Source organism: Manis pentadactyla, chromosome 4, assembly GCF_030020395.1.
Source record: "Manis pentadactyla isolate mManPen7 chromosome 4, mManPen7.hap1, whole genome shotgun sequence".
Classification (NCBI taxonomy): domain Eukaryota; kingdom Metazoa; phylum Chordata; class Mammalia; order Pholidota; family Manidae; genus Manis; species Manis pentadactyla.
In genome coordinates, this window is record NC_080022.1 from 25,791,245 (window position 1) to 25,807,327 (window position 16,083).

A 16,083-nucleotide genomic window follows, 5' to 3' on the forward strand; every position below is an offset into this window, starting at 1 on the left:
CAATAGGGGTCTTCCTATGAGACGGATGGCATGGAAGAGTCGGTTTAGAACCAGCTCTCATGTGGCCAGTTGGCCGGAGGGGAGGAGGACACAGTGTCCGATCCGCTCTGTGGCTCAGTTCTGGCACGGGAGCTCTGATGAGGTGCTCCTCTGGCACGTATTGTGGGCTCGGGCAGCAATCACTCCTCCCCCCCTTGACATGGCTCCTTAAGGGCAAGGGCTGTGTCTTACTCATCTTTGTCTCCCCAGCGCCCAGCTGAGTTCCTGGCACTCAGTGGCTATGCAGTGGGTATGAATGAATGAGGAAGTAAGTGAATGATGGATGAACTATAAAAATGCCTCTGCAAGGAGGTTGAGGCCCAGAGGTGGCCAGGATCCAAGCACGAGGTCACAGTCATCAGAGGAAGCACTGAGTGACACAGGGACAGAATATCAATAAGTCAAGACATTGCAGGGCTTTTTGCCTCCTCTGCCGCAAGCTGCAGAGAAGGGAGCTGACATTTTCTTGAGCACCTGATGTATGCCAGTGTCTATAATTTTATTTCCTATTTATTTAATTGTCTTACCAATCCTTCCCTGTAAATGGTTCATACTACTCCCATTTTGCAGGTGAGGAAGTCAAAGCTAGGGAAGTTAGGCAACTTGCCCAGAGCTCGGAGAGATCAGAACAAGGATAGAAGAGCCTGGTGGGGCTTCAAGGCCTCAGCTCTTTCCGGGACACCAGGAGCCCTTCAGGCCAGCCTTCCCTGTCTGCTTAGCCCCGGGAGCCAGGAGTGGTGAAGGGAAGATGAATCATGATTAACATCCCATGTCCTGTGTCCCCCTTTTTAATTTAATTTTATGGTTTGGGAGCTGTGTTGCAGGTTGTGGGAGCCTGCAGAGATGGGCCACCAGTGGTTTGGTTTAATCCCCTTTTTAATATCTTTGTTGCAACGTTCTTTCCAATTCAGCTCCCAAGTCACATTAAAAAAATACCTCTTCCTTAGGGTAAGCCTTCTCTTATTAAACAGATTCAAATGAAAAGTTTTAAAGATAATTTGAACAATAAGAATCACTCTGTAGCTCCCAGCCGAAGCTCCTTTACTGCTGTATTTATTCCCCAGTACTTCCTGTCTCATTCCCCAGCTCACTGAATCCCTCATCACCCCCCACCCTTTCCAGTCCTAGGCCCATTTTGCACCTGCCTTTGGTTTCTCGGCTTTTCCTTTCCCTACACGAGATGCAGGGTCAGGGAAGGGGTAGTAGGGTAAGAGGTGTCTCGTGCCTTGGGCGGGTCTGCCTTCCAGGGCTGTCCCACCTGCCCTGAGGGGCAGTCAGGACAGAGCTGCAAAGTGTTTGGAGGAAAATTCGCACCAGGCTGGGTGTCTCCAGGAGCACTTTTTATGTCAAAACCATGAGGGTGGAGTGGAGGGCAGATCCCTGGGCCCCATTCTGGACCACTTGAATTTCCATTTCCCCAAGAATGCCCAGGAAACTGCATTTGAACCAAGCGCCCCATGTGACTCCTATGAGTAGGTATAGCAAGTTCTCTGATACTTTGAACCTCAAGCTCAAGAGGGACAGAGCTTTGCAGAGGGGGTGTCCCACAGAAGAGAGTGAAGAAGTAGGCTGCTCTTCACTGAGTTCCAAATGTAAGCCAGGGACATTGTGAAAAATGGACTGTATTCTGTATGAAGGTCTTTGCTAAGAAATGAGACAGCTGGAAGTCTGAAGTCCAGGCTCGGCATCTGGGCAGCTGAGGGATTTCACAGCATGACCTCCTGTAGCCCTGGGTGGTGTCGCCATCCCCACGGTACAGACGGCAGGACCAGGGCTTGGGCAACTGGCCCCGCTGTCCGCCCCAGCCAGCCCAGGCCCTGGGCTGTGAAGGGTCGTGGGCTCCCAGCCTGCAGCGGCCTGGCTCCCGCACCCTGCCGCCTGTCAGGCGGAGCTGCTAACATTTGCATAGCGCTTGTCACAGTTTACCAAGTGCTCTCACATTCATCATCTCACTTAATCCTCACTGCAGCCCGAAGAGTGGAGTCCGGAGGAGGGGGGCAGGGAGGCTGGAGCTCGTTGAAAGCCCTCTGCCCTCCCTCAGCCCCCACCAGAGAGGGGCCAGCAGACAGGGCTCAGTGGGCCTTCAGGTACCTTTGGGACAAGCTACCCAGGCCCTGGAATCTGCAGCTTCCCTCAGCTGCCCCTCCTGCCCCCAAACTGAGAAAAGCAGTCCAGGCTCCACCCTGGTTCCTTTCCTTCCTGCTGGTTTTCCATACTTCTGCTGGGGTGGTGGGTGTGTGTGCATGGGGGTATGTGTAAGGCTGTGGGGTGTGTCCATGGCTGTGTGTGTGCGTGGATGTGGTCTATGTGTGTACATGTGCTGTGTCTGTATGGGTGTCGAGTGTGTATATATGAGTGTGCATGTGTGTGTGGCTGTGGTGTATATGAGCATATGGGCGTGTGCACGGCTGTGGTCTATGTGTGCATATGGGTGTGTGTGTGTGTGTGTGTGCAGGGCTGTGGAGTGTATATGGAGACCCAGGGCAGTTCCGTGAGCCCTGGATGTGGAGGAGGGAAAATGGGGGAGGACACAAAGTTGCTTTAAGCGAGGTGGCTGTGTCCCTTCCCTCCACAATGGGCAGAGGCCACCCTAGGTGCTGTGACACATGGACTGGGGAAATAGAAGATGGTTCTCAGCTCCCCATGCAGACAGGAAGACCCAGAAATGTCCACCAGCCTCAGTCAATCAAGGGTGGGAGCCCCCAGGGGATGGTGCCAGGCTGAAAGCTGGAGCCTCTGCTCCCTGATGAAGGCGTCTCCTTGTCTGTGGCCCTTTGGTGCCTCCTCCCCACCCCCACCTACAGCCACAGCTCCTGCAAGTTGTGAGTTGGAAACCTGCTTGCCTATCAAGTTCTGCCTTCTACCTCCTCATCCTCCTAGTTCCTCCTGGCTCCTGGCTGCTGGCCTCTCTTGATTGAGGCTCAGAGAAAGGAAGTGAATTGTAGAAGGCCACCGCAGCAGGAAGGTCAGAGCTGGAGTTTGAATGCATGTCTCCTGATTGCAATGGCCTAGCTTTCTCCCATTTCCACTATTTTGGGAAGTATAAGGTAGTGGCTATGAGTAAAGCTTCTGAACCATGTGGACTTGGGATCCAATCCTGCTCCAAGCTTACTCACTTGGGTGAACGTGAATTTGTCTTTCAAACTTCCTGAGCCTTAGTTTCCTCTTTCTAAATTGGGAATGAAGATGCTACCTATCCCTTGGGGTTGTTGTGGGGGCAAGGGCTCTGTACAATAGCTGGCACCTAGTAGACACAGTAGAGATTCTGGCTCTGGCCTCTGCCCCTCCTGTCACTCGTCTAGGCTGATCCCTGGGAGAAATACCTCCCATCCACGGAAACCAGAGCCTGACACTTCCCTGCCAAAATCTTTGCCAGAATCTTCCCTGCTCCTTTAGATATTAATATTTTTATTAAAAAAAATAAAACCCTTTAGCTTCACCTCAAGGCCTGGCAGGTTCTGACTCGTGCCTTTCTCTCTAACCTCACCTCAAACGACCCCTTGCCCCACACCCACCTGACCCTGCCACCCATTAATGTGCCCATCCACTTGAGCATCAGTCCCGCCATTGCACCAACCTCTTTCCTACCTCATGACCTCTGCAGGTGCCATGCCCTGGCCTGAAAAGCTCATCCTTGCATTCCTTACCAGGCTGTATGCTTATTACCCTTTGGGCCCCAACTTGTGACACCTCCTCCAAGAGGCCTTCCTCGCTCTCCTCACTTAGGTGTGTATCCCTAGTATTCTCTCATTTCTCAGTCCACTCTTGGTCTTCAGAGCAGTATAGCCTAGTGGGAAGAGAGCGGCATCTGAACAAGATTGCCTCAGCTCACCTACTTGATCACTTCTTCATTCTGTGACCTTGGGAGAAATCCCTAACTTCTTCATCGTTTGGCTTCTTTAGTTTCAAAACTGGGATATTTGTATCTCTGTGTATCAGTTAGCTTTTGATATGCAGCAAACCACCCCAAACTTAGTGGCTCAGAACCACAACTATCTCCTTAGCTCCCATTTCTGTAGCCTAGTGATTTGGGCTGGGTTCAGCTGGGTGGTTCTTCTGGTAGGCTGGGCTCGACGGGACAGGACTCGTGCTCTCCCACACAGTCCTCTGGGTCTGGCCGAGGACCTTGGGGTTTTCCTCTGGGGGATCCCCTAGCAGGCTCTCCTGGATTCATCACACGAGGTGGCGAGTCCCAAGAGAAACAAGAGGTAAAGCCCTAATGCCCAAGCATTTTCCAAGTCTCTGCTATTTACTGAATCAAGATGGGTGGGGACTACCAAAGGGCTCCAGGACCTGAAGCTTAGAGACATTGGGCAGCTTGCTTAAGGTCTGGCCTCCCTTAGGTGGTGTGGACTAGAATCCAGTTTCTGTCCTTCCAGGGACTACACTCTTGGCCACTGTGCTCTGCTACCACCTTCACAGACAGGTAGAGAAGTCAGAATCCCACCCACAGTTGTGAGGCCAGCCTGTGGGTGGACCACCACTCACTCCCAGGTCTGTGCCGGACCAGAGCCCTTCACTCATTTCCCTCTCCAATCAGCCATGTGACCCGGGCACTGGGCCTGGCAACCAGGTTTGCTGTTGGTCTGAAATGCCACAGTGGGAAGAAAATATTTGTTTTGGTGTCCTCTTCCAGCACTAACAATTTTCTGCTTGCATTTTTCTGTTGTTTGGCTTAGATGAATAGCAGTTTTCATCTTTGCTCTGTGTTATCGTGTACACAGAACTGCTGTTGGGGAGCTACCAGCATGCTTGCTTAGTCATTATTCTGGAAAGGGGTGCCAGCCAGTCAGTAGCCTTTATTTTTATGACTCTGTACACTGCAAATGCAGAAATAATGCACAGCACCCGCAGGCAGAGCCACCACCAGACACCTGTCATTTCTGGAGGTGGGCAAAGAAAACAGGGGTGGTGGCAGCAGCCAGAGCCACAGCCCCAATTCTCACTTGCTTCCTTTGTCAGCACCCAGGAGCTGGGTTAACCTCCCTGCATGATTCACTGAGATAGAGTCTGTGGCAGATTATATGGTTTTTACTAACTCAAAAGGAAAGCAAATAGCACAGGAGAGGTGCCAGCCTCGGCAAAACTTCTTAGGAAGAAAGAAAAGCATAGACTCCAGGAAGTACAGCTGAGCAAGCTCGATGCTGAGCCCTGCAAAGTTGTGAGGAGAATGAGAAATCTTTCTGTGAGCTCCCAGGTGGCAGCTCAGAGTCAGGTGATCTCTACATGGGGCCTGTTGTGGGAATGCCTTGCTCGGGTTGGGGCTTCTTCGGCCTGGGCTAAGCAGGGTGATCAGCGTCATCTGAGCAGCGCACAGGGATGCCAGGCTAGAGATGGGGCATGAGATGGGAGGCCAGGAAATGGAATCAAGGCCAGGCAGTTTGCAACCAGAGCAAGAAGTTGGGCAGTCTTTGGCACCAGAGCTCTTGACTTCCAGAGTGCCAAAAGATGGACAAGAGGGTGAAGACAGCTCACTGGCTGATTCATTCATTATTCAACAAATACTTGCTGAGCTGGAGTAATATGCCAAGCACTGCTTTAGGCCCCAAGGCCTCTGCAGAGAACAAGGTACAGTCCCTGCCCTCAGGGTGTATATTATTGTGGGGAGTAAGGCATACAAAAGATGCTGTGGGATGGTGGTAAATAGTATGAAGAAAAGAAACAGACTGATGGAGCAGAGAGTGCCTAGTCAGTGGTGGAGGGGGACACTTTTAGAAAATGGGCAGGAAAGGCTACGTTGAGAATATGAAACTGAACTGAGGCTTGAGTGATGAGAAAAAGGCAGTCAAGGCATGAGCTAGCATTCCACAGGAGAAGCAAAGGCCCAGGGGCTGGAATGGACTTGGCATGTCACAGAACATCAAAGGCCACAGAGCAGCTGGAAGAAGGGGGAGTCAAAGCAGGTGGAGGTGACAGGGTCAGAAAGAAGTTTGGATTTTATCCTATGTGTAAATCGGAATTCTGAGAATATCCTCTCTGTGGGCATGCAGTTTGCTAGAACAAATAAAAGCAAATGAATCTGGTTTTCTTGGGTGTGGAGGGGACCAGTAAGGAGGAGGCCCTTGATCAGGGACTCGTGATGGTGTGTGAATCACGTATGGCGAGGTGTTTGATGAAGGCTGCCTTGGAGGAGTGGAGATGGGGGGATAGTGACTGGATGGATTCATTTCCCCTGAAGTGTTGATCCAGGATTACTGTCAGACTTGGTGGGCGGCGGGAACTCTCAGCAGTGCCTCCAAGGTTCAGCCCTGATCTCTCTGCCATTCAACATTTCTATCCATAAATTAGCGGAAGACCCGGAAGTTGTGCTCATCAGATATGCAGCTCACATGGTGCTGTCAGGGACAGCTAATGCCACGGATGACGGGCTCAGGATTCACCATGGTGATCCTCCCTGTGAGGCTGGTGTGATGGGATGAACCAGCCAAACCCTTGGTTGCATTGGAACTGGGGAACAAAGCCTCGGCACGGAGCAGGGAGACCTCGCTGGGTGACTGTCCCGGGAAAGGAAGCTGGATTCTACCCGTCCACATCCCCACACTGGCCTTTTCATTAATCAAGACTCTTTGCAGGCTCGTTTTTTCCATCTGTGAAGTGGGGATGAAGCTGTCTATTACCCAGGGGTGTGGAGAGGACTCACTGTGGGTGCTTTGCTCCCTGTCTGGCCTGTAGAGGATTTAGGACAGATGCCAAGGAAATAGGAGTTTGCAGAGGTTGTCCTGGAGAAGGCTGGGTACTCTGGGGCAGCCTTCAGAGGCACACAGAGGCCCCCCTCTGTTCTTAGCCCTGCACACCCTCATTCTGGGAATGCCAGTTTCCTTAGAGTCCCATTGACTGCTTGATGTGTCCAGCGGAGAGTGACCCAGGACTATGAGTAGGGATTCATGCCCAGGTCTTGCTGGGTTCCTCCCTCATCCTGACTGGGTTTGGGAGGAGTAGGAGTGTCCTCAAAGGTGCTGAGAAAGGACCCCCCCATGGGCTGGTTTTTGGTGCATGGATTCTGGGGCCCTGTGGGTCTTTTACAATCCACTCTGACTTCTCCTGGCAGCTGGTACTTTAAAGGATTTAGTGATGAGACTTTTCTATGTGCATCTATTGCATAACATTTTTATTTAACAAAACAAAACAGAAACTAAACACAGACAAAAGCAGAGCAAAGAGTGTGTGATGAACCCACGTACCTCTTGCCCAGCCCTAGTGATGATCAACATGTGGCCCACCTTGTTTCCTCTGTTAAACCTCCATCTTTTCCCTTGTCCTGCTAGATTAAGTTTAAAGCAAATCCTAGACATAACTTTATCTGTGAATACTTTACTAAGTATCTCTAAGAGACAGGGACTGTTTTTTGTGGTTATTGTTAAAGTATAACCATGATACCATCATCACAAATTTTAAAAATTACCGTAACTATAGGAAGTCTTTATAATTCAGAAAATTTATTGGTATCTAACTTGCTTTGCAAGGTTTTGTGGGGAGAAGAGGCAAACACTACAAATGTTTGGTTTCTCTGACTTGAGACTCACCTGTTCCCTTTGAGGAGGAGGATGAAGAGGAAGAGAGGGTGGGGATCTAAAACTTGGGACCCTGGGCTGGCAGCCTCTTTATTCCGATTGTTTGCAGGGATGTGGCAGTGAAAGTGGGGCCTATTTATAGACTAAGTCTAGACATGGGGAGGAGGAAAGGAAGGGAGAGGAGAGTGGGCAGGCGGGAGGGGAAGGAAAGAGAGCATGGAGGAGAGGGAAAAGCAAGAGGAGAGGCTGGCCTTGTCTGCACACAGGCTTGCTGGCCCACCAGGAGCTTCCAGGGCTCTCAGCCAACTTGTGGGAGAGCTTCCTGGGTGCATGGCACTGTCCTGAGCTCGCACGTGGCTGACCTCACCAAGTTCCCACACCCCCCACAAGGTGGGTGCCATCAGTGCCATACCCATGTTACAGGGGAGGTCCCTGAGGTCCCTGGGGCTGACATGAAACAGGCAGGAGAGCCTGACTGAGACCCAGGCCCCTTTGGTGGAAGATATTTTCCTCTGCTCTGCTCTCTGCCTCTCAGCAAGGCTGCGCGGGGGGCTGGTGCTCAGGAGGCCGAGCTGTCATGCTTGTTAGAATAGTGACACACTCCCAAACATCTTTAGCTCTTCCCCGTGCACCCCAAGTGCCCTGGCCACCAGCCCCTTCCCCGGGAACCTCTGTGTCTTATCAGGACCCAGCAACTAAGGGATTAGTGCTCAGCATGGCAGGAAGCCTCTGGAACCATAGCCTGTGCCCATTCTGATGGGTTGTCAATGCAGTGACCCTTCCCCTGGCCCTGTGTGTGGTGACATCTGAGTCATTTGGTGCCTCTGTGTGTGTGCACGTGCTCATACAGAAAGAGCATTACCGGGAAGACACGTTCTTACTGGGGGCATTCTGTGATCACCATTCTGGGGACCACTGGGCCCTTAGGATGGGTTGTTAGAGCTGGAGTGTGCCAGGCCCTCCCCAAATGCAGAGGTCTGCTCATGGGGTGCTTTAGCTTTTCCTGCTGCCTCATCTTCACCATCTTCACTACCTTCTCCTAGAGGCAGAGCACTGAGCAGTTTCCAGAATGTTCTGTGTAGACCACAACCTCTACCCCTCACAAGACCCCATCGAGTAGGGATAGCAGATGGCTTTAAGCTAGGTAGCCATGGTTCTCCTGGGAGTTCCAGGGAGGACAGGGTCCCCTTGCCAAGGAGGCCGGTGGGGCAGGCTGAGTCACAAGCCAGTCTGGAAGGATTGCCATCCTCTCCTACACCTGGAGAGAGCCATCAACCAGGAGCTTACAACCCACAGAACCATAAGGCCCTATCAGGCTGGCGCAGGCCATCAAGAGTCCAGCTAGAGGCCCAGGGTCTGAGATTCAGTTAAAGGCCAGTGTTTAGATATAGGGAGATGCTTGTGAATAGGTACAGGGACCAACCAAGGGCTCCCAGGAAGCGGGGCTCAGTCAGAAGCCAAGGTTTGGTCAGAGGGCCATACCAGCCAGGGTGAACACAGTATCCATGGGGCCACAGTGTGGAATCCAGGATCCAGGGGCCCAGCCAGGCTGACACGAATGTGGACATACTGGCTGACATTTGTGTTGCCCTCAGTCTGTGTCAGGCACTGTCCAAAGTGCTTTGCACCTGTGATATTCCTGTAAATTTGATGAAGAGACAGGGGTGCTGAGATGCTGAGCAACCCTGGCCAGGGCCATGAATTCCGTGAGCTCTAGCTCTTCCCTCCACTGCCCTTCTGCCACTGCCATGCTGCAGTGAAACTGGGGGCTTCCTCCGGCTCAGCCTCAGTGCTCTGGACTCCGTGCTCGGAGCTGCTGGCTCACTCCTCGCCCCCTGCCACTGGGTGTTTTATTGCTTCAGGCCCTGGGCACAACTAAACCAGGAAGAATGGACTGAAGTTAAGGCTCAGCTCATTCATCAAGACATGCTATTGGGAGAGGACCCAGGTGTCCCGATTCCCAGAATTGTGCTCTTGGTTCTGCACCCCCTAGCGTGGCTTAGGAACTTCTTGGGAAACCACTGCCTGCCCATATCCTCTCTTGAGAAAAACAGGTTTCTCTTACCTAGAAATACGTTTTCTCCATTCCTTTTCCTTGGGGCCTGGGCCCTGATGCAGTCACCCCCAGTGAGCTGGCACTAAAACCGTCTGTCTTTCTGACCTGTTAGCAGAGCTCTGGAGCTCAACCATGGCAAAGATGATATCTCCCGGTTGGTGGAGCAGGAGTTCTTGAGCCTCACCAAAGAGTACCTCGTCTTGGTCACAGAGAGCTCAGGAGACCTGGAGGCACCCGGAGGCTCTCCAGAGGGGCCTAGACAGCCAGCTCCCTCCCTTCTCATGCCTCCTCTGGTGGCAGGCAGCAGTGGATGCTCACAGGCTCCCGTTATTACCAGTGACAAGTTTCTGGAGCCAAAGGTGGCCGTGTCTGATATCGGCAGTAGGCAAGACTGCAATTCTGCCATGCCTGCGGTCACGGGCAACCTGTGTGCTGCCAAGATCAACTGTGCCAAGGGGACAGAGGATGGGGGTCACAGCCTGGGTGCCTCCAACTCGGAGATCAGCAAACTGCTGGCCCAGTTCCCACTGAAGTCCACCGAAGCATCCAAGGCCGCAGACAACAAGAAGGTGCAGGAGGAGATGAGGCTCATCAAGGACTTCCTGCAGAACAGCATGTTCAGTGGCCCCGGACCCAGGGAGCCTTCGGGGCTGGGTCCATGCCTGCTCCTGCCACCCCTCCCTCCTCCCACAGGCCCGGATAAGCTCCCTATTCTGAGGAGGCAGCTCCCAGTGTTTGCCAAGATCTGCTCCAAGCCCAAGGCAGACTGTGCCGTGGAGAGGCATCACTTGATGGGTGAGTGGGGCTGAGAGCACAGGGGCCTACAGGGAGGAGAAACTTACCAGAAAGCCATTCATGGTGGTAGCAAACACGTGAGGCATCTTTGTACAGAGTAGAATCAAGAGGCCTCTGGTGGGTGCAGCTCCCAGGTACCAGCTGCTTCTAGCGCCCACAGGCCTCTGCTGGATGCCTGAGACTAGAGTACCACTTGTGTAAGCAAGCGTGTGGCCTCGATCCCAGCATGCTTTGAGAATAGGGTCATCAGGGACTTCCTGCAGAACAGCATGTATAGGCAGGTTTGGTAACTGGCTTGGTTTTTGAGTCCAGCAGGCACCCAGGGTACATTGAAGGCGCTGTCCTAGCTGAGTCCCGGGTGAACCTCCCTGCGGCATGGGGAGTTTAAGCTGGATAGGAGAGAAAGCAGACTGGCAGCTCCAGTCATTTGGCTTCCAGGGAAGATGCCCTTTCTGACCACAAATGAGCCTGGTCCTGTCTCTGGGGCAGGTGGGTGAATGTATAAATGCTCCAGGTGCAGTCCAGACTGTTGGCGCTGGGATTTGTGCCCTGGGGCCCCAGGGCCTTAGAAAAGTACATTTCCATCCCTAATCGAGGAGTTCACAGCCTTCCCAGGAGATCCAGCCAGCCACCTCCCATGTCTCCCCCTCCTGACTCCCAGTTCCGCATTTTGTGCCTATTCGGATCCAGTCACTCAGACTTGGGGGTTCCAAGAAGACAGACTGGTGGCAGCCGCCCCGTGAACAGTCAGCAGTCACTAGGAGAGTGGACCATGTTCATGTCCACCAAAAGAAAAATTTCCCCCAGCCTGTCAGCAGGGATGGATAACTGAGAGATGCCTGTCTTGGGGGGCCCCATATCCATCTCCCTGCGAAAATAGGAACCAGTCACCCTAGAGGATGTGCTGTGTTCTGGAGTACTATAGGAAGGCCAAGGAGTCAGAGATGTGGGCAGCAAGCCGACTCTGGGCCTGGGAGGGCCTCTAGGAGCCAGAGGGCTCTTTGGGGACACAGGCCATATGGCTGAGAGGAATGAGGCCCTGGAGGGAGGGGACCTTCCTCTCTGCTTCTCCAGGGTGCAGAGGTGGCTTCTGGGTTGGAGGTAGTGTCCCAACCACTCTCCCCACCATTTGTGTGCCTGTGTGTACACATGTGTGGGCAGAGGTGTGTCAAAGGGAGTTTCAAAGGTGTAAGTGTATTTGTCAGAGAAAATGCAGATGGGAGTATGTCTGTGTGTGCCTGTGTGTCTGCATTTGTGTGTGCGTCCACCTTGTGTGAAGTAGTTGTGCACATGCAAATAAGTCAGAGGAGTGACAGGCAGGAATGTGCGTGTCTGTGTGCACAGACGTAGGATGAGGGAGCTTTGGAGACGAGCACACGGCAAGCGTGTTTAAGGTGACTGGAGGTGTGAGAGACTGCAGGTGTGTGGGTCTCTGGGGAAAGGGCTATTATTAGTGGGTACTGTTATTTTTGCACAGTGGCTGGGGGCTAAACTTGGCAACCAAAGAAACTCATGGAAGAAACTCTAGGGACATGTTTTGCTAAAAATGTCATTTTCTCCTAAATTGGCTCAGGCTAGAGCAGCTCTTTCCTTTGCTGGGCTGGCACTGGGAGGGCAGGCCCAGGTCTGTCCAGACCCGCTGGAAGGTCCCTGGGCTTGGGGGAGGCAAGAGCTGGTGGGATCAGATCTGCCCCCAGCTAGTAAACTGGGCACCCGTCCTTCTGGAATGATCCAGGGGGCCTGCTGTGTGTCCCAGCCCAGCAACATAGGTGCCTGCAAGTTCCTGGACTGGGGAAGGAGTAAGAGTGCTGGGGGAGCAAGGCCTTCCCTGCTTCAGGGGGAAACCCCTTACAAAACAGACAAACACATTTATGTATAATCCCCCCACACTTAATTTGGTTTGAAGAAAGAGTTCCACTGCTAAAAAGGATGTGGGTGAAAACCATTGCTGTGAAGGGGCCCGTGACAGTCAGATGGTATCCTCACATGGGAGGACCCTTGTGCTCTCTGGAGAGGCACCTGAACCCAGCACTGGCCATATCTAGTGACACACTATGTGTCTGATGGCCCTGCACTTGGCCTGCAGCCACCCTCGCCTGCCGTGCGCCCTCCCCCACCCCTGTGTCCCTAATGGAAGGCCTCCCTGAAAGCCCACTTACTTCTGGAAGGGCTATGACCCTCTCAGACAGAAGCTGTGGCAGCCACCCTCTTCTCCCACTGTGTCCCTCTGTCACCTCGTGGTCCCCATCTGCCTTGTCCTGGAGCTATTTCTGGGTCTGTCTCTCTCTTCCTCCTTGTTGTGCGCTCCTGCAGGGCTGAGTCTGGCTGTGACTCATCACAGTGTCCCTGCCACTCGGGTCAGGGCCTGGTGCTGCCAACGGAGCTGAATCACCTGTGAGGAGTGGGGTGCATGGGGAGGGGCCCGCCCGCGGCTCAGGTCACAGGCTCTGCAGGAACATGCATTTCCCCGCTAAGCCCGGTGCTCCGTGAAGGCAAGGACTGTGTCCAAGTCAGCTTTGTGTCCTGAGCCTGGCACTCTGCATGGTTGGAAAGAAGGAAGGGAGGGAAAAATGAGGGAGAGATGAAAGAAAAAAGGTAGAAAGGAAGGAGAGGAGGGGCAAGGGAGAGGGGGAAGAAAAGATGAAAAGGAAGGTGTTTGGGTGGGAAGAAGAAAGGAATGATGGAAGGAAGAAGGACTGGGCAGATGGATGGATAGATGGATGGATGAGAGGGGCAGGTCAGGATGGGCAGCGGTCAGCGACGTCTCCAGGGAACAGACTGGGCTTGTGTTTGGCTAGGAGAGAGACCCCAGAGGTGCATGCTATGGAGGACCCCTCCCTTAGTCCACAGAAAGGTGTATCTGGCAGCCAGCACTTGGCCTTTCAGAGCCATTGACTCAGTTTCCTTCCTGCTGTAGAACAGAACCCTGGCACCAAGGAGCCGACCAAGGGCCGAGAGAGCCTCCTTCCCAACCAGCAGTCCCAGAGCAAGAAGGACTCCTCTGGCAAGGAGGGTTGCAGCGAGCCAGTGGGCCCCATATCCATGGCCCTGGCAGTCAAGAAGCCTGCGTGTCCAGCTGAGAAGACCCTGGGCTATGAGTTTCTTGGGACCATCAAGAACCCAAGTGGGCAGCTGAAGCTTCGCAGCAAAGTGGAGGTGGATAGGCTGGATCCGAAAAGTGAGCTGCCCCTGCCTCGGGGAGTCTGTGGAGGATGGGACCCAGCAGCCCTCAGAGGCCCCAGAGTGGCCCTGCCGACACATGGTTTCATCCATGGGCAGGTCACGGGTTTCTTCTGGGTGTCCGTTTTTGAACCCGGAAAATGGGGGAAATGACCTTCTCCCTATGTCCCTTATTGGGAATATAATTGCTATAGAAATGCAGTTGGCTTTCAGGGGTCACATGGGCGTTTTTAGTGGTCAGTCTGAATACAGTCCTGACCCAGCATATGTCATCCCTTCAGGTTGCTCACACCAAACAAAAATCCATCCTTGAGGTTGTTTCTCCATCAAGATTGTCTGTGTCCCTGCTTTCTCTCCCTTGCCCTCCTACAACTGTTTCTGTCAAAACTCCTTCCCCAAAAAAGATGACAATAAGGGAAACTGAGGTCCCATCTCTGATTCTGTAAGCCCCCAAGACATACCTCTGAGGTGAGAATCCAGGATTCATATCCTGAAACAACCAAATCTCAATCAACCTAATTTGGGTTACACCAAACATATTATATAGTGTTTTAAGTACTTTAAAGAATGATCCCAATATAGATACACCAACCTGTGCACCGTCCTCAGTGTTGCAGAGCACATGTGCTCAGGAGGTTGCTTTAATAATTTCATAAGAATGAGTTCCGATGGCACAGCAATTGTTTATATAAAACTGGATTTTTCTACAGCACTTGAAAGAATTTGGTTTTGTACGTCGGTGACGTTCAGCCCTCACTGTCTGGTCTGGTGCATTCTATCGCTAAATTGCCTCCTTTGGTAGGGAATAATGATGAGAGAAGCTCCACGCCAGGCCATGCTGGGGCTGTCACCCCTTCCAAACTGGCCAGGTGTGAACTAATGATGTTTTCCTCTAGTTGGAAATTCACCTGAACTGTGAAGGGCCCTCTTGGAGCTCAAAGGACATGGCCTCCGAAAACATGAACCCTGGGGCCCTTCAGGGTGCTGCAGGCATCCTGGCTGCTCCTGCCTCAAGCCCTGAAATGCTCTCCCTCTCCTGTGACTTACAGCTAACACGCCTGTGACGGTGGCTGCCAAGAACAACCTCAAGCACACGGGGAAGGTTTTCACCCAACACTGTGCCACAGCCTTGCCCTCTGCCACACCCCTGACCCAGCCGCTCTGGCTCAGCCTGAACTATGCGCCACCTCCTGTGTTCACCAATCACTCCACCTTCCCGCAGTATCAGGTGAGTAAGCAGGTCCTGGCCTGGCGCTCCGGGTGCCATCCCTGTGCGCTCCAGCCATGGGGAAGCCGTGGCTTACAGGGAGCCTCATTCACAAACAGCCCTTAGACTTGTTAGTTACTTTCTTCATTGTGGCCACATCAGACCAACTACTTGGCAACACACACGCATGCATGTGCCTACATATCTCTAGTTTTCTGTTGTCTAAGTTCCAGTTCACTCTATACTGTGTGTTCCAGAGCTGCTTTGCTAGTTTTCTCCAGTTAAGTGCTTAGGCCCCCAGGATAGGATGACGGCTAGTCCTTGTTCCCACCCATCTCCTATGTCTTCCTTAACCCTTGGATGACATGCATCCTCGGGTACTTGGGACAGTCCCCATTTAGGTCTTTAGTTCCAGCTTAATTATTAATCACCCCCTCTTCCATGCACTAGTGTCCCGGTATGGGTGATAAATCACATGGCCACCTTATTTAAACCACATCTGGGCAGCCTTAGTTTGCACCAACTGAAGTGGCTTGGTGCCCATTCTTGGTCTTGGGCTCATAGCTAAAAAAGAATTAGTAGCCAGACAGAAAGGGATGGTGTAGCACTTGTAGCAGGACTGGATATTTTACTCACAGAACTTATTTATGGAGGGAAAGTGTAGTTTCTATCGTTTGTCTATTTAACTTAAACTTCCACTGGGCAGAAGGAGGGAGAAAAATCATAAATGTCCACTCTGGTTTAAGCCTTAGTTCAATTCAGTAGCCCAGATAGTCCATTTAGGTAATGTTCAGTTTCTCCAGGAACGTTGAATGTTCACTGTCTAAAATTTCTCAGGCTCCTGTTCTCCTCCCTGGCTCCTCTCCAAGACAACATGTAGGCATAGGGGGAGTCAGGAATGCACCCCAACTTGTGGGGCCTTCCTAGGGGGTTGGCTGTTCCAGCCTGGCCCAGCAAACATGCAGAGGGCAAACGGAGAAGAATACACACCTGAAAATCTTCTTGCCCTGTCTCTGTGGCCCTTCCCCTCCCACTACCCCGTGGGTCCCTGAGTCATCTCCTCCTTTACAGCTCAGCATAAGCCTTATCACTTAGATGTCCAGGGCAGAAGGCGGGTCTTCTCTACTCCATGGAAAGCCTCTCTGAGCTGTTCCAACAGGCTTAGCTCCAGAAGCTTCAGTAGGAGCTAAGGGAGTTTAACAAAGTCTCTTTATTTTTCTCTCAAAGTTTTGTTTTTAAATCTTTTTTTTGTTTGCTCAAGAGAGCACATGCACATCCTCTCCTCTCATGGGACA

General features: G+C 52.4%; 1 protein-coding gene across 1 annotated transcript in view; it reads left to right on the forward strand.

The window, feature by feature from the left end:
- Nucleotides 1-16,083, forward strand: part of C4H1orf94 (chromosome 4 C1orf94 homolog) — a 34,370-nt gene that overhangs the window by 8,945 nt on the left and 9,342 nt on the right. Inside the window, exons 3-5 of the mRNA XM_057499446.1 lie at nucleotides 9,722-10,401; nucleotides 13,319-13,579; nucleotides 14,631-14,809. Coding sequence (XP_057355429.1) covers nucleotides 9,722-10,401; nucleotides 13,319-13,579; nucleotides 14,631-14,809 — 1,120 coding nt within the window. The remainder of the gene's footprint in view (nucleotides 1-9,721; nucleotides 10,402-13,318; nucleotides 13,580-14,630; nucleotides 14,810-16,083) is intronic.